Source organism: Ranitomeya variabilis, chromosome 1, assembly GCF_051348905.1.
Source record: "Ranitomeya variabilis isolate aRanVar5 chromosome 1, aRanVar5.hap1, whole genome shotgun sequence".
In the NCBI taxonomy this organism is placed as follows: Eukaryota; Metazoa; Chordata; class Amphibia; order Anura; family Dendrobatidae; genus Ranitomeya; species Ranitomeya variabilis.
Window position 1 is genome coordinate 471028617 of NC_135232.1, and position 22796 is coordinate 471051412.

A 22796-nucleotide genomic window follows, 5' to 3' on the forward strand; every position below is an offset into this window, starting at 1 on the left:
ATATCTTTCTTTTTGAAAATGCACGGCGGTAATGCATTAACAGATTTCTTTTTAGTTAAACAATTTTTGAAGGGCCTGAAGAGGGAGAGGTTTTGTCCAGATTTGAGATGCCCTATTTCTATTTCTTTGTTAATTGATATTTGTTCTGCTCTCGGGCATGTTTGTAGGAATATGGAGGAAGCGCTTCTGTTTAATTCAATATTTTCTATCTCTTTCTTTGGGGCGCTACGGGTCAGTGAGGTGGTTTCAGCCAAGAAGACTGTTTCATCCGGGATTATGCTCTCAGACGTCAGAATTTTTCAACATTTTCTTCTCTTGTTTATTAGGAAGTCTAAAACAGATCAACTAGGGCGAGGATCTGAGCTACGTTTGAATTCATTCCCTGAGTCTAAGATTTGCCCTGTGACTAACCTGTCTAAGTGGATTTTGTTCAGGCCTTCTGTTGAAGGCTCCCTATTTGTTCATAGAGATTCTTCCCCGGTGACGGTTTTTCAATTTAATTTTATTTTAAAAAAGTGCTTGGCATTTTTGGGAAAAAGTCATCTCAAAATTACTTCCCATTCTTTCAGAATAGGTGCGGCTACAGAAGCATCCAGGGCTGGCCTATCTGACAATAGAATAAAAAGACTGGGAAGATGGGAGTCGAATAGATTCAAAATTTATGTTCGTCCGGATTTATATCCTGATTAATTGTTATTTCTCTTATATCCTGCAGTTATATGGATCGTTGGGCATTCATTTGTCTTCTGGGCTCAGAAGAGGGCCAGCCTTCGATCATATTCTGAGAATCTATCGTTCCATTCTTCTAAAGTACAAGTGTTTTGGCACGGTATTCGCGGCCTGACTTGGCCTTCTTTAGTTTCTGAAGTAAAGAGTTGTTTAGAGAATTTTCCTTATCCGGATCTAATTGTAGTTCACCTCGCTGGGAATGACTTGGGAAGAATCAACACGTTGAATTTGCTGGCTATTATGCGGTCAGATTTTACTTATTTAAGACAAACTTTTCCATTATCTGGTGTTGTTTTTTCTGAAGTCATCCCCAGGCGTGCTTGGAACTGTCATCAACTTTCATTTTTGGATAAGATCAGGAAGAGGGTTAATTTTTCCATGAAGAAGTTTTTGCCTCTTATCTCTGGGTTTTCATTTAGACATACAGATTTAGAAGGTTTTTTACCAGGGATGTTCAGAGATGATTTGATTCATTTGTCTGAAATCGGACTTGATATATTTAATCTTAATATGGGCAATATAATCGAAAAATGGCTGTGTGGTTTGGGGGGGGCCTCGGCTCTTTGAACCTTGGCCTTTTGGGTAAAAATCACTCAATTTTGAGTGGATTTGGTTTATGGAAGTTTATGGACATTTTGGACTTATGAACTTATGGATATTATTTATTGGTTATTTATTCATTTAATTGGATTTTGTAACCCAAAATAAAACCACACGGCCATTTATTCCAAGCATTAAAGGTGTCTTGTGTTTTATTTTATATTATATTTATAGTTATAGGCCTTATGGGGACATGTAAGCCCCCCCGCTCAAACATTAAAAATATGGCGGGGGTCCCATGTCCACATAGGCCTAATACATTCATTTTTAGCCATGATTTCAGGGTCAAGTTGAGGTCAACACAGTTTACATTTCTTCTATGTAAAAGCAGCCAGATCTGGTTCTGGCTGGCTTTTTGCCCGCTTAAAATTTTGACAAGTTGATTGGTTGTCAATCAGTTGCTGGGCAGATTTTATGATTATATATACCTGTGCACCGGCGTTAGATGCTCAGTTCGCCGGTGCTTGAAGAAAAGAAGATCCCGCCCTCCCTCCCCTTATGTTATCATTCACCTGTCGTTTGGTTTTATTTGTGGGTAAAAATCACTCAATTTTGAGTGGATTTGGTTTATGGAAGTTTATGGACATTTTGGACTTATGAACTTATGGATATTATTTATTGGTTATTTATTCATTTAATTGGATTTTGTAACCCAAAATAAAACCACACGGCCATTTATTCCAAGCATTAAAGGTGTCTTGTGTTTTATTTTATATTATATTTATAGTTATAGGCCTTATGGGGACATGTTTGGGGATGGCTTTGTATGTCATGGTTGGTTTTGAACTGGAGTCTCTAAACAATGCGCAGCCAGTGAAAGGATTGACAGAGAGGATGGGGAATAGTGGGGTGACAGGTGGATTCGTTGGGCAGAATAGTTTAGGATAGATTGGACGGATGTGAGTGTTAAAGTGGAGGCCACAAATTGTGAGGTTGCAGTAGTCTATGTGGGAGATGATGAGGGCATATGCTAGTGTTTTTGCATATTCTTGGTTAAGGAATGTGCGGATTCGGGAAATATTTTTCAATCTTAGTTGGCAGGAAGTGGAAAGGGCTTGGATATGTGGTTGGAAAGAGAGAACAGAGTCAAAGGTTACCCCGAGGCAGCTACCTTGCGGAACTGGAGTGAGCGGCCATTGCATTTGATGGATACGTCTGTTGGGGGTGTTGAGTGAGATGGGGTAGAAATGATGAATGTTTTATCCACGTTATATTTTAGAAATCTAGGAAAGAGGAAAGATAAAATAGCGGCCAGACATTGTGGGATTTTGGTTAGTAAGGAGGCGATATTGGGTCTAGAGAGATGGGACGACCATTCAAGATGGACGTGTTGTGCCAGTAGTTTTGAGGCATAGGGGAAAAGTAATGTAGGGTGTTGGCTAGACACAGAGGATGGGTGGAAGGAGGGCTTTTTGAGGATGGGTGTGATTGGGGTCTTCCATTCTTGCTTCAAACATGCTTCGTTTGTTGGTGATGGGTTGAAGAGATGGGTTAGGGTTGGGATGAAGACTGTGGTAAGGTTTGGGATGAGGTGGGACAGGATCGGGTCAGGTGTATAGGTGGTGAGATGTGATCTGCAGAGTAGAGAGGAAAGGTGATCTTCCCGTAAGGGCAGAGAAATTGGTTTTGGAGAAGGAGGGCTGAGTGGTTAAGAGGGGCTGCGGGGACTGTAGGCTTGAAGCTTTTTCTGATGCTATCAATCTTATGCTTGAAGAATGAGGCAAAGTCTTCAGTTGAGATGCTTTTTTTATATAGCGCCATTAATTTCACAGCACTATACAGACATCACTGTCCCTATTGGGGCTCTCAATCTAAATTCCCTATCGGTAGGTCTTTGGGGTATAGGAGTAAACAGCACTGTTCGGAGGAAATGCATACAAACTCCTTGATGGGATTTTAACACAGGACTCTAGTGCTGCACGACTTCAGTGCTAACCACTGAGCAGGTGGATATATAGTTTTGTGAGGAAATGTTCAGTATAACTTATTTTAATAATTTATATCTTGGCTCGTTCTGGGATTTTTGGTCCAGTGGCTACCCCTGTATGCACAAAAAACATAGAAAGCTGTCAATCACTGATAGGACCGCCCACTGGACTGATAACCCCAGAGTGTGCAGAGGATTAACTAAAGAAGTTGTCCACTACTTGGACAACCCCTTCTCATACCCCACACTTGGCCCCAATTAAGATTAAAAAGCTTATACTCCTCCCATGCCAGCGACGTTCCAGCGGTGTCGGCACTTGCGTTCCCGGGTCTAACATCAAGAGGAAGCCAGGGCTGCTGGTGCTCTCACTTCCCGCTTGATGTTCTAGGAAGCTAGAAGAGCTGAGCTGATTAAAGGGAATCTGTCATCTACTTTTTTGTATATAAGCTTTGGCCACCGCCATCAGGGGCTTATATCTACAGTATTCTATAATGCTGTAGATAAGCCCCTGATGTAACCTGAAAGATGAGAAATAAAGGTTATATTATACTCCCCCAGGTGCGGTGCGGTCCGATGGGTGTTGCGATCCGGATCCGGCGCCTCCCATCTTCATGTGATGTCCTCTTCCTTGCTTCCTTTCGTGGCGCTGAGCTTCTCGGACCTTTCCCGACACCTGCGCCCCGCAGATTCCCTTGAAGTGAAAAGCTAAAGATTCAGTGTGAACCACCATTTGATTTACAGCTATGCTGGTTGTGAGCTTAATAGTCCAATCAGACCACCCACCTGACTCCTAAGCATCAGACAAGCACAGCCTTTAGATAAAAAAAATAAAATGAATTCTAAATCTTTTCCCACAAACTATATATTAATCTGTTTAGTGCCTCCAGCTCCACAACCCACTCCCTGCAGATCAGGTTGACTTTTCAGTGAGACAGATTTAGTTTTGTGTTGGAAAGAAGCCCTGAATTCCAACACTTTACATGGGTATATGGGATGGAAAAAGACCTACGTCCATCAAGTTCAACCTTTCTCCACCAATTGTAGATTTTGTCAGTAAACGAACGATAACCCACAATGCTATGTGCATGGAGGAAATCGCCCAGCCCTTTTTTAAGTGTCTGCCATTACTACCTCCTGTGGTCGGCATTCCACAGTCTGACTGCTCTAACTGTAAAGAACCCTTTCCTGTTTAGCTGCCAGAATCGCCTTTCTTCCACCCGTAATGAGTGCCTGCACTCTTATTTGCCCGCATTATGAATAACTAATTTACCTAATTTTTCTTTTACTAATTAAATGTTCTGTGTGTACATGCTGTACAGAGTGATGTGAAGAATATTGGGGCTGCCCTCAAGTAGGCTTATCAGCTACCCTATAAGTCACTTGAAAGTTTCCTAGATGAAAATGCTTGGAAATGAGAAGATGCATAAAGAGGTTCGACCCTCAGATGCCTAATCAAGAGCCCCTAGTGTTTTTTTTGTTTTGTTTTGTTTTCTCCCCTATTAATTTTACCTTTAATTCAATCTAAGCTCGGGGCTCCAGGAAGTCTGGATCCTTTCTCCTTGTGGAATCAGAGTAAAGATTTAAGCGTTTACCCTTTGATGCCATCTGCTCCATGCAGTCTTTTGTGTCAGGAGTGCCAAGTGATGCCAATTTGGCTGTAATTATAACTTTTTTTTTTTTTGTCCCTTAAGACAAATGTTCAACAGTTTTGATAGAGGTGTTTAAGTGGGATCCCTAAACTAACAGTCTTTGCTTTCAATCCAATGTACACATTTCTAAAGTGGAATTGTTCTACAATGAAGGTATATATCACCACGGAATGTCACTTAGAATTTTGTCTTTTTGTTTTTTCTCCTTTTGTGTGCCAAGATGCCATATCTACATTCCATACCAAGACTGCCAGCTATTTGGGATTTTAAAACAAATTGCCAATCGCACCAAAAAATTGTGGCTAAAATCCTAAAAAAACCTGTTCTATGGTACAGGAATCCTAACTAGATCCAGGCAAGAGCTTAGTAGAGAGCACTGACTTTATGGCGACACTATTACAGGTGGGAATAATCCGATCCGGTAAGCCCAACCATACACATTAGACTAATGATGGCCGTATCCACCGATATAGACAGGTTCGTCTGACTCTGTTGGGGAAAGTGTATGGCAGATTTTAAGAAAAAACAAAGTCTTGTGTTTCTGGTTGGAAATTACACTAGTAATGTAATCTAAGTCCCATGTGAACGTACCCTTAAAGAGGGTGCATCTGTTTTGGCTTTTGGTGCAGAAAAATCTGCTTCACATACTCGTTTGCCGGAAAACCACAGCATAAATTTCATATTTTTTTTTTCATATTTACTTGGGTGAAAAATGCCTCAAAAACACACAGAATTGATGCAACAGATAAAAAAAACAAAAAAAAACAAAACACTTTGGTTCAATTCTGCAAGTGAAAAATAAGCAGCATGTGCATGAGATGTCTGTAATATTTCACTTTTCTGGTTCAGAAACGTGCGGTCAAAACGCAGCGTGTGAACAAGCCCTTAATGTGACCGGTTTCTCTGTGTATGTATGTGTGTGTGTATGTATATTGTATATATACAGTATGTGATGGTGGCCCAATTCTATCGCATCGGGTGTTCTAGAATATATATTGCCCAGCCACGTAGTATATAGCACAGACACTTAGTATATAACACTGCCCACGTATATAGCACAGGCACGTAGTATATAGCACAGAGGCGTAGTATATAACCCAGGCCACGTAGTATAGAGCACAGCGATGTAGTATATTGCCCAGCCACATAATATATACCACAGCCACGTAGTATATAGCACAGCCCATATAGTATATAGCACAGAAATGTAGTATATACCACAGCCCACGCAGTATGTAACACAGCCCACGTAGTATCTAGCAATGTGGGCACCATATCCCTGTAAAAAAAAATAAAAAAAAAAAATGAAAAAATTAAAATAAAAAATAGTTATATACTCACCCTCCGTCGGTCCCCCGGATCCAGCCGAGGCGTTTACTGATGCTCTTCGCGACGCTCCGGTCCCAAGAGTGCATTGCGGTCTCGCGAGATGATAACCGCTACGTCATCATCTCGCGAGACCGCAATGCATGGACCGGTCACCGGAAGTCGCGAGGAGCGGGAAAGTTCTCGGCTGGATCCGGGGGCCCACGGAAGGCGAGTATATAATGATTTTTTATTTTTTTTAAATTATTTTTAACATTAGATCTTTTTACTATTGATGCCTCATAGGCAGCATCAATAGTAAAAAGTTGGTCACACAGGGTTAATAGCAGCGTTAACGGACTGCGTTACACCGCAGCATAACTCTGTCCGTTAACGCTGCCATTATCCCTGTGTGAGTGCTGACTGGAGGGAGTATGGAGGTGGCACTGACTGCGGGGAGTAAGGAGCGGCCATTTTGCCGCCGGACTGTGCCCGTCGCTGATTGGTCGTGGCCTTTTTGCCGCAACCAATCAGTGACTTGGGATTTCCGTGACAGAAAGAAAGACAGACAGGCAGACAGAAGGACAGACAGAAAGACGGAAGTGGACCTTAGACCATTATATAGTAGATGTGTATATATGTATGTTCTTAAACCCTGCCCAAAGGTAGCCTTGGAATAGTGCAGTGTCTTTTTGTTTCTTGCGTTTACGCCCAAGAATAACTTGCACACTACAAATACCATAGACTATTCCAAAGGCCTGGGATGTTCTAGTAAATAACTGCCCGTAGAGAATTGAACTGATGAAACGTAAATTCTGGGTTATTTGACACCGCGTTGCCGTTTATTAAACTTCTGCAGAGACAGGAAATTGCAAGTCACAGTTCTGTGCGGCCGTATTGCCTTTATAGCCATGATCTCATTGCATAAAATATTTTAATGATTCTAATAAAGTACGAAACCTTTTTTTAATGACTTTTTTCTCTTTAATTTTTTGTTTTTAGTAAATGACTTTCCTTTTTCCCTGACTACCCTAGATTATTAAGAAACCACATGTAGAAGGTCCAGATGTTGCCCATACCTGCCGCTTCCTTAGGCGGAGCTCAGTGTGCTATTCTTTTTTTGCAGGTGAAACTGCCTTTATTTTCTGTGAAACTGTGGCAACCCGTTTTATTTTTTTTTTTATTTTTTTTTTTTTTGCACCAGCATCTCATATTTAATTTTTTTACTTAGGTGATCAAGAATGATGTGAGTCCAGCTTGTGCCCAACACAGACGCAGCTCTCCTCGTGTGCAGTAAATGGGCAATGCTTCCTGTTTCTCTCTGCCGAATATTTTGTATTCTGGTTTCACTCTGACTAGCTGAATTATAACTTTTTATTTAATTTGATTCATTTTATAGTGGCAGCATACTCCACAGCGTTGTGCAGAGATTGTGTTCGATCACATCTGTAGCTGTTCCCATTGGGGCTGACACTAAACTCCCATACCAAGCACTGTTTTTTGGCGTGAGAGGAACATACAAAACTCATGCAAAGATTTCCGTTGGTCAGAGTTGGACCCTTGGCCCCAGTGCGTAAAGCGTCAGATAAGTGACATGCGACTCTCCACAGATCTCCCCTGCTGGAGTAGGATTTCTGGCATTGTGAAGACCTCGGCTCGTCATGAAATTGACAAGCAGCGGTTTAAGCGTCCCCTTCCTGCCCAAGCTCACCACCTTATTTTGTCGGAGCCGGGCGACAATGGCACGTGAATGCCAATTTGCAAAATTGTAGTGAATCCTTGAGTTGCGAAAAAATGTTCCAACTTTTTCAAAGCTTTTTACTCCAGAATACTAGTCTTAAAGCATCAATCAGGCCTACGTTGTGTACTTCAGTGTTCCATCTATTTTTAACTGATACATTAAAGGTGTATACCCATCTCCAAGATCTTACCCCAGTATATAGTCAGTGTAATTGTACAAATAGCTCCAATTATAAGTGTAGTATAGTTCTTCTAATTCGCTATGTCACTTACCCCATGTGCAGGGCATTGCTGTAGCTTAGTTGATTGTAGTCGTAACCATGGATATCCAAGTGTCGCTGAGTGGTTGTAATCATGGATACCTAAGATACTGCGTTGCCCTGCACATTGGGTAAGCGACATAGCTTATTAGAAGAACTATACACATTCCTAATTGAAGGCATTTGTTAATATTATTTTTATTATTATTATTAATAGTGGTGGTTATTTATTTTGATAGGATCTTGGAATAACCGTTTTAAGTGTCAATGGGAAAAAAAAAGTTCAGTCTACCTACTTACCGTGCTCATGTAATCTGACAGATGCTGCTACACAAGACCTTGTGATTTTTTTTTCTTTTTTAGTGAGGTCTTTCTTCTGCTTTCTGATTCTACAGTAGTGCTTCTTAGGTTAGTCTGTCATTCATTGACAATGAGGCTTTTCCTTCTCAGTTCTGAGCTGTGAGCAGGCGTGATGATGTGGAGGCCTAGTGACAGGATCTGGGAGCAGGATTCGGTGACGGTAAGCCAGAATTAGAGCGGCCGCTTAGTTAATTGTTCTTATCTGGATAGCCGTGGCCCACAGCCAGGGGTTTGTATAAGCTATATTGAGCTCTCCCGTCTGTCAGTGAAGACAATCCGTTAAGAAAATAAAGCCGGTGCAGGGGGCAAGGAGAACATGCTGAAAACGGTGTCTTTACAAATAAGTGACGCTAAAGCACATGGCCTGGCGGATGTAAATGCCCTGCTCTGCCTATTACATGAGATAAATGCAAGGGTCCCGGAAGATTAAAGCCTATGTGCACTCCATGGCTGTTCTTTCCATTCATTCTGAGCCGGCAAGGTGTTAATTTAAGACTTTTCAGTTAATGGCTGCCGAGATCCATTAGAGAACACAGCAGGGACACTCTCAGGCCCATCTTGACTTTGTAAGCTGCAGGCGCTCAGCAATCTTTCATTGACCCTGTAAATGCTCCAGAAAACCTTCAATTGTCTTTTGTGAAGCATAGTGTTGGTAAAGCTTTTCACTTTTCTTCTGCTTGCCATGAAAGGAGCAGGGATGTCTAATCCTTATAGACAGCCTTCAACATCAAGTGATTTAAGCGCTTTTTAAAAACCCTCATTGTCTTGTCCATAAAGCTGTTTTAAAGATCAGCAGAGAGAGGAGTCCCCCGCCTTCACCAGGAGAGGACCGCCATTAGTCAATTGCTGTACTTTACACACTGTCGGACTCTGTTCTGCTGTCGTATTAATTCTTATTTCCTACCCAATTGCTAAAACAGATGGCGAACATGCGAACTATATGTTCACATGAGCAGCCACCCTGGTATTGGGGGGCCTCAATTTTCAAATCAACACTGATATCACTCATGGCTAGATGGCCATTTTGTGTGTGGTATCATTGTTTTCTAGAACCTTCAATTAGAAATGTAGTATAGTTCTTTTGATAAGCTATGTTGGTTACCCAATGTGCAGGGCTTTGTATTAGCTTAGCTGTCCATGGTTACGACCACTGAGTGTTTGTAACCATGGATACTTAAGCTATTGCAATGCCCTGCACATGGGGTAAGCGACATGGTTCAACAGAAGAACTAAACTACATTTCTAATTGGAAGTATTTCCTAATATTATTAAACCTACTACATACTGAGATAGGATCTTGCAGAGGAGACACCCCTTTAACTTTTTACCCCTTTCCAACCTTAGACGTGCAGAGTGCGTCATGGTCGGCTGATACTTAACAACCTGAGACATACTGGGTAAATCATGGCTAAAATGCGGCACCGCCATCATTGTCGTGGTGATTGCATTTATCTGCCACTTCCATCTTGGAGCAAGACACATAGCGGCGGCATCCTGGGGGATGTCACTGCAACTACGATCGCTGTGATTGGCTGTACTTCTCTGATGAAGTCCTCCAGCTGTACATAGCTGCCATACCAGCCTGATGCACTCTACACAATTTACATATATACCACACCAGATCTCCACTTTGGACTGACGAGGGGCAGTACCCCGAAACAGTGTTTGGCTATTATCCTATGTCATGTGACAAGGCTCGTTAAAGGGTCAACATTAACTTGTAGGATTGCTACTTTCCAATAGGTGGCACTTTTTCCTTTCTGAAGAGACAATTTGCATAATTAGCATATTTCCCAGAGGAGCATTACGGCTCATCTCGGCATGCTTAATATGTCAATCTCCGCAAGGAGAAACGATACTTCTTGGATATCGGTCGGACGCCTCTCACAAAGCCAAACCAGATCTCCGCTTTGCACTGATGAGGGGCAGTACCCCGAAACAGTGTCTGCAAATTGAGATTCTAGTTTGGCTATTATCCTAAGTCATGTGACAAGGCTCGTTAAAGGGTCAACATTAACTTGTAGGATTACTACTTTCCAATAGGTGGCACTAGAGTTCTAGTTCTTTTCCTTTCTGAAGAGACAATTTGCATAGCCACATTATAAAATTCACATACCAGGTGAATTCCAATATGATATCACTTGTGCGGTGTTTCTATTGTTTAGGCACATCGGGGGCTCTGCAAATGCGACGTGACGCTCGCAGACCATCAAAGTTTGAATTTCAAAACGTCACTACTTCACTTCCGAGCCCTGACGTGGTTTTCTTCCACAAATAAGATATCAGTGAACTTGCACAAAAAATGTTTGGGTCCATTTTCTCATGTTACCCTTCTGAAAATAAATTTAAAAAAAACTATCATTTTTGTGGATTTTTTTTTATTTTCATGACTTAACGTTATAAACTTCTGTGAAGCACCTGGGGGGTTCAAAGTGCTCACCACACATATAGATAAGTTCCTTCAGGAGTCTAGTTTCCAAAATAGTCACTTGTACAGATTTCCACTGTTTAGGCACATCAGGGGCTCTTCAAACGGGCATGGCTTCCGCTATTGATTCCAGGAAATTTTAGCATTCAATTAGTCAATTGCTGTACTTTACACACTGTCGTACTCTGTTCTGCTGTCGTATTAATTCTTATTTCCTACCCAATTGCTAAAACAGATCCTTCCCTTCTGAGCTCTGCCGTGCGCTCAAACAGTAGTTTTCCCCACATATGGGGTATCGATGTACTCAAATTGCGCAGCAACTTTGGGGGTCCAATTTCTCCTGTTACCCTTGTGAAAATAAAAAATTGGGTCTAAAATTTTAGTGAAAAAAAGTTAAATGTTCATTTTTTTTTTGTCCTTTCACATTGCTTTAATTCCTGTGAAGCACCTGCATGTTGTATAAACTTCCTGCACTATCCATCTACAAAGATGGATAACCCTTTAATTATAATAGTCCCTAAAAAGTTTCTTAGTCATTGTATGTATTCCAGTTAATGAAGCCCTACTTTCTAGAGTTCTTAATCATTTCTAGTATATGACAACAAGCTTCATTGTATGCAAGCAATGAATGAGTTATAAAGTGTGCATTCAGGCTGCTTGTTAAGGTACCTTCACACGAAGCGACGCTGCAGCGATAGCGACAACGATGCCGATCGCTGCAGCGTCGCTGTTTGATCGCTGGAGAGCTGTCACACAGACAGCTCTCCAGCGACCAACGATGCCGAGGTCCCCGGGTAACCAGGGTAAACATCGGGTTGCTAAGCGCAGGGCCGCGCTTAGTAACCCGATGTTTACCCTGGTTACCAGCGTAAAAGTAAAAAAAACAAACAGTACATACTCACATTCACGTCCCTCGCCGTCCGCTTCCTGACACTGACTGAGCTCCGGCCCTAACAGCACAGCGGTGACGTCACCGCTGTGCTTTCACTTTCACTTTAGGGCCGGCGCTCAGTAAGTGTCAGGAAGCAGACGCTGGGGGACGCGCAGGTGAGTATGTACTGTTTGTTTTTTTTACTTTTACGCTGGTAACCAGGGTAAACATCGGGTTACTAAGCGCGGCCCTGCGCTTGGTAACCCGATGTTTACCCTGGTTACCAGTGTAAAACATCGCTGGTATCGTTGCTTTTGCTTTCAAACACAACGATACACGGCGATCGGACGACCAAATAAAGTTCTGGACTTTATTCAGCGACCAGCGACATCACAGCAGGATCCTGATCGCTGCTGCGTGTCAAACTAAACGATATCGCTAGCGAGGACGCTGCAACGTCACGGATCGCTAGCGATATCATTACAAAGTCGTTTCGTGTGAAGGTACCTTTAGTCACCGCTGTTACCCAGTCTCCTTTAGCCTTATACTTATACTATAGCCTCGACCAAAACTGTGCCACTAATTATAGACCTGTCTCTAACCTTCCCTTCATCTCCAAACTCCTCGAACGCCTGGTCCACTCCCGTCTTACCCGCTATCTCTCAGATAACTCTCCTCTCGACCCTCTTCAGTCTGGTTTCTGTGCTTTACACTCTACTGAAACTGCCCTCACTAAAGTCTCTAATGACCTACTAACAGCTAAATCTAATGGTCACTACTCCATGCTAATTCTCTTGGATCTTTCCGCAGCATTCGATACTGTGGATCATCAGCTCCTCCTCACTATGCTCCTCTCCATCGGCCTCAAGGACACCGTTCTCTCCTGGTACTCCTCCTATCTCTCTGACCGATCCTTCACTGTATGTTTTGCTGGTTCCTCCTCCTCCTCTCACCTTCCCCTTACTGTTGGGGTTCCTCAAGGATCAGTCCTAGGCCCCCTCCTCTTCTCCTTGTATACTGCCCCTATTGGACAAACAATCAGTAGATTTGGTTTCCAGTACCATCTCTATGCTGACGACACCCAATTATACACTTCTCCTGCTTTCACTACGACCTTCTTAGAAAACACCAGTGATTGTGTTACCGCTGTCTCTAACATCATGTCCTCCCTCTATCTGAAACTGAACCTGTCAAAAACTGAACTCCTCGTGTTCTCTCCCTCTACTAACCTACCTTTGCCTGACATTGCCATCTCCGTGTGCGGTTCCACCATTACTCCAAAGCAACATGCCCGCTGCCTTGGGGTCATCCTTGATTCCGAGTTTTCATTCACCCCCCACATCCGATCACTGGCTCGCTCTTCTTATCTGCATCTCAAAAACATTTCTAGAATTCGCCCTTTTCTTACTTTCGACTCTGCAAAAACTCTTACTGTTTCACTTATTCATTCTCGTCTGGACTATTGTAACACTCTACTAATCGGCCTCCCTCTTACCAAACTCTCCCTGCTCCAATATGTCCTGAATGCTGCAGCCAGGATCATATTCCTCACCAACCGTTACACCGATGCCTCTACGTTGTGCCAGTCATTACACTGGCTACCCATCCACTCCAGAATCCAGTACAAAACTACTACCCTCATCCACAAAGCACTCCATGGCTCAGCACCACCCTACATCTCCTCTCTGGTCTCAGTCTACCACCCTACCCGTGCCCTCCGCTCTGCTAATAGCCTGAGGTTAGCATCCTCAATAATCAGAACCTCCCACTCCTGTCTCCAAGACTTTACACGTGCTGCGCCGATTCTTTGGAATGCAGTACCTAGGTTAATACGATTAATCCCAAATCCCCACAGTTTTAAGCGCGCCCTAAAAACTCATTTGTTCAGACTGGCCTACCACCTCAACGCATTAACCTAACTATCCCTGTGTGGCCTATTAAAAAAAAATAATTAAATAAATAAATATAAAATAAAACATAATCAGGTTCCTCGCATCATGTTCTCATACAGTTAATAGCCCTCTGTGTCTGTACTGCTACATACTTAGGCAGTTAACTGGTTCATGCAGCTTTACATGAACACCCGAGCCTTACACTATGGCTGGTCCGAATAACTAAAGCAATTGTTACCATCAACCTCTCGTGTCTCCCCTTTTCCTCATAGGTTGTAAGCTTGCGAGCAGGGCCCTCATTCCTCCTGGTATCTGTTTTGAACTGTGATTTCTGTTACGCTGTAATGTCTATTGTCTGTACAAGTCCCCTCTATAATTTGTAAAGCGCTGCGGAATATGTTGGCGCTATATAAATAAAATTATTATTATTATTATTATTATTATTATTACTTTCTATATATAACCAGAGAATATAGAGACCGAGCCATTACTAAACCAGCAGAAAGAGCAATTTGCTGGATGTGCCTCTACCATTAGTTCCTGTAGTGTAATGAGTTCTTCATTGTGTAGGTCACTTCAGTGCTACTCAATGGTATGAACTGAATTCATTCATACCCCACTGTTAAAACTTATTGCTTCCTATGATCGAAAAATCCTATTCTGCTATTAGATTCAATGTGGATCATCTTCCAGCCTTCATATAGTGTCTAGATGTATACAGTGGTTTGTGGAAGTATCCAGTCCCCCCGCCCTCCTCCTCTTGTCTTTTTACCTATCTTGTTAGGTTGTAATGTATGTTTAAATATTTTTGTAATCAGATTTGTGTGTGTGATGCATCAGCACTAAATAGTTCAAGTTGGTGAAGTGTGAAAAATATATGCATAAATTAAATTTATGGGATTAAATAACTAATTGCCATATGCATATGTATTTACCTCTTTTTCTATGAAGCCCCTAAACATTTCTGGTACAAGCAATTACCTTCATAAGTCACATGCTTAGTGACAGGAAGCCCACTTGTGTGCAATCTAAGTGTCACATGGCCTTTACCTTTTCTGAAAAGCCACAGAGGCTGCAACACCATTAAGCAAGAGGAACCACTAACCAAACACCATGAAGACCAAGGAGATCTCCTCAACAACTTTGTCCCTGACGTATTTGAAGTACAAGTCGGGTTGACTTATTTAAAAAAAAAATAAATCCTAATCTCGGGTAATCCAGCGGAGCACTATCAAATGCATTATCATCAAACAGAAAGAACATGGTACCACAACAAACCTGCCAAGAGAGGGCATGCACCAAAGCCCTCAACCCAGGCCAAGAGGGCATCAGAGAGGCAGCACAGAGTCCAAAGGTAACCCTGAAGGAGCTTACTTGTATGAAAAAATAATTCAGTCTTTGCTTGGGAACAAGAGTGGAAGAGTGGGTAGAAAAAAGCCTTTACACACACACACACACACGCACACCTCCTCTCTCACACACACACACTCCTCCTCTCACACACACACACACACACACACACACACACACACACACACACACACACACACACACACACACACACACACACTCCTCCTCTCTCTCACACACACACACACACACACACACACACACACACACACACACACTCCTCCTCTCTCTCACACACACACACACACACACACACACACACACACTCCTCCTCTCTCTCACACACACACACACACACTCCTCCTCTCTCTCTCACACACACACACACACACACTCCTCCTCTCTCACACACACACACTCCTCCTCACACACACACACACACACGCGCACACACACACACACACTCCTCCTCTCTCTCTCACACACACACACACACACACACACACTCCTCCTCTCTCTCTCTCATACACACACACACACACACACACACACTCCTCCTCTCTCACACACACACACTCCTCCTCACACACACACACACACACACACACACACACACTCCTACACACACACCCTCCGACTCCTCCTCCTCCGACTCCTCCGAAGAAGAAGAAGAAGCTGGAGCAGTTATACATTGTGGAATGGGCAAAAATCTCTGGCAAGATGTACTGTATGTAGAAAGCTTATAGATAGTTATCCAAAGTGATTTGCGGCTGTAACTGTCACAAAAGGAGGCTCTACAAAGTACTGACTTTAGGGGCGGGAGAATTGTTATGCACACTGACAGTTTCAGTTGTTTTGTCCTACTTGTTGTTTGCGTCACGAAAAAATGAAAACCAAATGTTCACAGTTGTAGGCATGTTTTTGTGCATGAACTGATGCAAACCCTCACAAATGAATTATGAGGTAGCAAAACTCAAAGCAATGCCAGAGGATGGGGGTGTTGAATACTTTTGCAAGCCACTGTAGTAGTAATGGGTCAATATTTAGCAATGTGACAGAAGAGGAGTCAGATTTTCCATGACATATTGTGCATTACACTGCTACTAAGCTTTCTACAACTGTGCCAATATCACAGGACACTATATTCTGCACAATCAGTTTACTATATAACTAACAGGCAATTGTTCTCTTCTTTGCATAGATATTCAAAAACAAGAGAGTCAAAAACCACCCCAGAAAAACATTCAGTTGTACGACACGCCATATGAGCCAGAGTGTAATGGAGTAGAGTCGGATTCTGAAAGCCTTGTTGGCTTGCGAATGCGAGAAAGCAAGCTGCCCCAAGACGACGACCGGCCTGCAGATGAATATGACCAACCATGGGAGTGGAACAAAGCATTGCCAGCTTTAGCAGGTAACTGATTCCTCTCTATTAATATATCCTCTCTGAGAATTGTATTACTCTAATGGTAGGTAAGGGTAGGTTCACACATCCATGTGAAGTGTCCAGGTGTTGCCCAATGGGACAGTATGCTGAGCCAAAGTTTCATGGATCTACTCACAGATTCAAGAAAATCACGGGTCAGAGTGTGAGAACCTTGAGACTCCGAAAAGTGCTGTGAAGATCTGAGGTTGTGGGTTGTAATAATCACCTAGCTGGTTAACAATGCAACTATTTTTTTTTCAATTCAAAATATACTACAAAGTTTAATGTCTGCTCACCACCTCCTAGAGCGCGGATCCTGCTGTGTGGCAAGTTTTCAGAACTTAGAAAAAAAATAAATTCAGCGCTGCAAGTCCATAAAATCAATTTTCTTTTATTCCATAACTTCAAAAAGCATAAAAACAATTAAGTCCTAGTCCAGACATTAAAAACAAATGCGTTTCAATGCAAAAACGTGCATCTTAATCATTGAATCAATTTTTGCGTTGAAACGTGTTTGTTTTTAATGTCTGGACTATGACTTAATTGTTATTATGCTTTTTGAAGTTATGGAATAAAAGAAAATGGATTTTATGGACTTGCAGCACTGGATTTTTCTTTCTATAATATTTTTTTTTTATTCCTTACAACCATGGTCTTACAGCAGTTCCTGGCAGATGGTCACAATGCAATGTCTCCAGTCCAACAGATCTCATCCTGGAGCCAATAGTTCCACTGCCCCCATACCAGGCGGTACCCACTGTCTCCCAACTTTGTTTGCCCACAGCTTTTGTATCTCCCCCAGTATAGTCTGTAGCCAGTCCGTGCTCCATACCATGACCGTAGCACAGGACTCCTGCTCCAGCTGGCAACAACAGTCCTTAAGACAGTTCCTCACATGCAGACGATAAATATCACAACTGTAGCACAGCTCCAGCCAGCAACCAATCTCCATAGGCCATCCATACAGGGCACCAGGACTTCACCAACAGATCCTCACCCCTCGGCGTTACTGCACCAACTGCCTCACTAAACATGTGGCTTATTATTCTCCTGGGATCTGCCTCCTGGATGGGGAGAAGTGTTCACACCCTTCCCGATTTAAACATTTGCTTTTACCTCAAATAATGAAGACTTTTAAAGAAGCTGAGTCTCCAGCCTTTCTGCAGGGTTGTGTATTAGGGATGCCCCCTGCAAAGGTAACACACCCATGCCCCACCAGATGCAGGACAGAAATACTAATGTAGGCCTTATGTATACATGTACACATGAGAGCCAGCCCACATGTCTTCCTCTGCTTTCTGTCTCTGAATAGAAAGTGATTCCTGAAGCTGAACACTTTCAGGTGCACTTAAACTGACGAGCAGGGAGATCTCTAATAAAGGCAACAAGATCGACGTACCGGTGCTCCTTTGTGGCCAGCTCCTCACAATGTCCTATTCTAATCAGATTTTGAAGATCAACATAGGACATCTCAATGAATCGAGTAGCACTCCAATGCTTCACATGGATGTCTGTAGTGTTGGTAATTAGTAGTTAGTATTTATTTTCTGAGTGTTCGTTAGAATCTGTGTAATCCTATGTTGTGGCGTTGAGGGAAGTTCAAAGTAAATGTTTAATTTCCCCAGTTGCTGAAAATATAAGCATTCTTTGATGAAGGCCAGAAGTCTTTTGGGTCTGATTTTGCCCCGCCTGGTTGTGAATGTCACACAATCTTCACTTCCCAATCATACAAGAATGATATTGTATGTTTAATTAGTCTACCAGACCACCCAGGATCCAGTCAACGGGGGCCCTCACACTTCAGCTAGCTCAGCATCTGCTTCTCTAATCATGCCTGCTTCTGGAGGAAGAAATGACACTTGCCACCCCATCATCTGCATGATTAGGTGATTTCTGAAACAGATGCCACCCCCTTTTTTTGACAACACGCACACAATCAATTGATTATTTCCTGCTCCATTTGCTGCAGTCTGGATTTTACGTGAACAAGCTCAAATATCTGATATTCTAATTCTTACACCGGAACAAGCAGAGGTGACACCAGGGAAAAGCATGGTAATCCCATAATTTTGCATAATGGTGCAAATTGTCTACCTAAGCAAATATAATTCGCTCGCTGGCAGAACACGAGTTAACTAGAATGTATACAGACTGAGTGTATTGTGTGTTCACACATGCTGGTTTCTGCACTTTTTCTATTTTTTGTGTGGTTTTGCTTATACAAAATGTGAGAAATACTAAAGGTGTTGAGAACATTAATAACTATAGTGTTGGTTGAACGGAGCATGCACTTTGTCCAGTTCCCAATATTTTTGTGAGTTTATGATCATTTCTTAGAAACTCCTCTTTAACAATGAGTTTGCGTATTGCCGTATATATTTTTATGAGGAAGAGTCAGAATACAAAATATTCCTATTGTTCAACTACAGTTATGACAATAGTAGCAAGCCTTTTCATGCCACATGTTAATGGGAGCTGCAATAGGCAGTTCATAAATTCCGTTAAAGTATTCCATTAAATGAGTTGTGCAGAGATTCCTGCACTTGAATAAATACACCATTAATTATGCATCATACTACTCTATTCAAAGTCTACGGGACTGATGGAAACAGATTGCTGTACTCAGTCAGTTACGTACTCTTTTAATGTAGCAAAACCAAGAACCTGCGCTGGACTATAAACTGGCATACATACAACGCTTGCACATGTTCACACTGTGGCCATTTCATAGACAAATCCTCAAAAAAAAAAAATTGAGCATAAAAAAATATTTTGAACAAATTAATTTTCTTCTTGTAGCCAGGCATCTGTATGCAGCGGGGCAGCTTCACAACGCTGATTAACCCCATATCTGCAGGTTAAAATTGTTTCACATGATCGATTCCCTTTAAGAACAGATAAATGTAAAAAAACACAAAAAACCTGCCGAATAAATGATAGCCAGGCACCCAAAGTATAACTGACTTTCAGGAGGTGTAGATGGAGACTGCCCACAATGCCAATTGTCAGCCCCACAAATGTTGTCAGGTGTTGGTCTTTTTATAAGGGCAGTTGCAAGGTATGTCGGGACAGTGGAAGAAATAGTGGAAAAATCCAGCAACCGCAAAAAAAAATAATAATAATAAATATAGATATATATGTATATATATATATGTGTATGTGTATGTGTGTGTGTGTGTGTGTGTGTGTATGTATATTCATCACATTTCTTTGGATATGGCTAAAAACAAAGAAAAATTGAAGTTAATATAAAAAAACATGGTGGACACTGGGGTCTATGCATTTGGAGCCTCACAGGCTTAGTCTTGACAGAAACGCAAGACTAGGAGCCTGTGAAGCTTGAAACGCATAGACCCCAGTGTCCACTTTGTTATTTTATATTATCTTCTTTTTTCCTTTGTTTTTAGCCATATCCAAATAAATGTCTTATTTTGTATATGAAAAACATTTTTGGATTATTGCTGGATATTTCCACTATTTTTTCCATGGTTTCTGCTCAGGAGACAGCCGGATCCCTTTGTGCACCGTGACCCACTTCAGTAAATCTTCTATACCAGTGACAATGAGCTGATGAACTGTTTTTATATCCTTACAGTGCCTGCATTTCTGGACCATCAGCAGTCATGGGAGTATAGTCGGGAGCCACAGTAAAAAGACCCAATATTTCTACACGGTTTATCTCCACTGTGGTAACTCATGATAAATGCTCTACAAAAGCGCATCACAGAGCTGAATACATGCTTGACTGGTCATTAGAGGTTTTTTCAGTTCTGATAAAATCTACCAAAGGGAAGGGAATCATAAATTTACTGTTAGTGGTTGTCCACTACCCTAACTCAGCTACTGTTTTTGCTAAATGCTTCCCCATGTAACTTTTCTGCCATGTTTCATGTTTTTGTAATTCACTTCCTGACCAATGGGATTAGCTCTGTTGGTCTAGCGATCACTTCCTGCTCAAGAACCACTGCTCCATTCTGACTACATTTCCAATTAGCCCATGTGCTGGGCTGCAAGCCAGCAGTGAGCACAGACCTGTACCTCCACCTAAACTCCTCCCCCAGCATCACACAGAGCTCTAGTACAATGTCCTGTACAAAATGCTGATGGAGGAATAGAAGCAATACACAAAGCACCAGAACACCAGCCCTGGCAATAAAGATCATCTCCAACTCCCTTCACTGATGGATGGGAAGAGGGATTGCATGGATAGGGAGAGAGATGTATAAATTAAATGCATATAATAGAGGGAAATTAGATAGTTGAATGGGCAACTGACAGCTGCTTGGCTCATGTGGAAGCAAATTTGTACTAATCCTGGTATATGGATTAGTTGTCAATCATATGAGCAGCGTTGTTCCACAGGTACCATTTCTAGGGGTATGTTTCCACTATCCGGATTGCCGGCCCTTTGGACGGAGCAGAAAACCCGCTCCGCCCAAAGCGCCGCCCCCTTCTGTACTTGCGGTGATTCCGGATGTGTTCATTGCACACATCCGGAATCATCGCACCCCATACAGAGGGCCCTGTGTTTTACCTTGCGGTGACAGCGCGTCGCCGCAAGGTAAATGGACATGCTGCGATCTAAAGAGACACGCCGCATGTCCGGAAACACAGGGCCGCCGGATGCGTGTTCACACGCATAGTGGAGGCGGGATGTCATAAAATCCCCTCCTCTATGCTGTAACATCTGGATGCTGCGGGGTGAACGCTGTGGCTCTACGCAGCATTCAATCCGCAGCTTTTCCGGATGTAATCCGGTGTGTAGACACATACCCTTTTACTATTTTTTAGTAAATTTTTTTTCTTCCCTGTAACCACACATCAGATTATTGTGAAGCCACTTATTGGCACACACGTTGAGGTTTTGATTGTCTTCTGTGTTTGTATTTGTTTCATGGTGTCTGCTGTTGAGCTGCAGCTAAGGGCCAATTCCTTGCCCGCAGTTGCAGGAAGCAAAGTGACATGCAAAAGCTTTTATATGATGATATACTAAAATGCCTGGGGCTGACACTGAACTTGCTGCTATTTGTATGTAGAACACCTGCCATCTCCGGGTTTGGGAAGGGCGGATATATGTAGGGTTTCCACTGCTGCTTGGCCCTTTTACTGTACAAAGTTACCTATGATGAGAGCTGAGCTTTACACGTGGAGCATTTTGTCTACAACCTGCGTGTTTTCTATATTTTATAAGCCTCCGAAATCCAACAATGAATATCACTGCTGAAGTCAGTCTGTGCAGTGTGTTCTGCCCCGTATACTAGGTCGTTGTCGCTTAGGCTACGTTCACATTAGCGTTAAGCTAATGTGCGTCGGGTTTGCGTCGGCGACGCAGCGGCGACACATGCGTCATGCGCCCCTATACTTAACATGGGGGACGCATGCGTTTTTTTTTTTGTTGCGTTGTGCGACACATGCGTCTTTTTTGCCGCAAGCGTCGGACCAAGAAAACGCAACAAGTTGCATTTTTCTTGCGTCCGATTTTCGGCAAAAACCGACGCATGCGTCGCAAAACGCAGCGTTTTTGCGTGCGTTTTGACGCGTTTTTGCGTGCGTTGTGCGTTGCGTCGCCGACGCAACGGCGCACAACGCTAGTGTGAACGTAGCCTTAGAGGACATCTTATTTATACCACCACTCTGGAGATCCCGGAGAATGACCAAACAATGTACTGGTGTCTAGCATTTCTAAGCTTTTGTACTCGCCCATTTCTCATGTGTTGGGAGCTGTCCCTGAGCATTATTTAGAAATAATATCGGTTACATGCTGAGGTGTAACCTAAAACTTCTCACAGCTTCTGCCCCCGCCGACCATGTGGCAGGCTGAAGCTGGTTGCCTATAGATAGTAAGGGTGGCACCAGGACCAAGATCCATCTACCATCTTTTGCACCTTCTGGATCACAAACCTATCGAGTATTTGTGCCTCACACTTAATGGCATTGTGACAAGTAAAGCAAACCTTTTATATATTTTTTTTTTTTCCTGTGTGGTAACCATTCTTCTACCCTGTGTGTTTAGATAAATGTCCCTTGGCTACAACTTGTTTAAACAAGTATGGTTGGGAAGAAAATCCAAACACAATGGGTACTCTAATGCCAATAAAGCATGGCAAGCGGCCATACGTATTACAATCTGATCACCGGCTGCTTAAACCGGCTGTGTACATTATATAACTGCCAGCTTCTAGTAATTTAGCCAAGATGTTTCACCCCTATACATAGTCATACGGAAAACAAAGTACACCTTCTTTAAATGCTATGGTTT

At 42.5% G+C, this 22796-nt stretch overlaps 1 protein-coding gene across 1 annotated transcript in view; it reads left to right on the top strand.

Annotated features, from left to right (window-relative positions):
* SHB (SH2 domain containing adaptor protein B) overlaps nucleotides 1-22796 on the top strand; it is a 199791-nt gene that overhangs the window by 92882 nt on the left and 84113 nt on the right. Inside the window, exon 3 of the mRNA XM_077250601.1 lies at nucleotides 16313-16525. Coding sequence (XP_077106716.1) covers nucleotides 16313-16525 — 213 coding nt within the window. The remainder of the gene's footprint in view (nucleotides 1-16312; nucleotides 16526-22796) is intronic.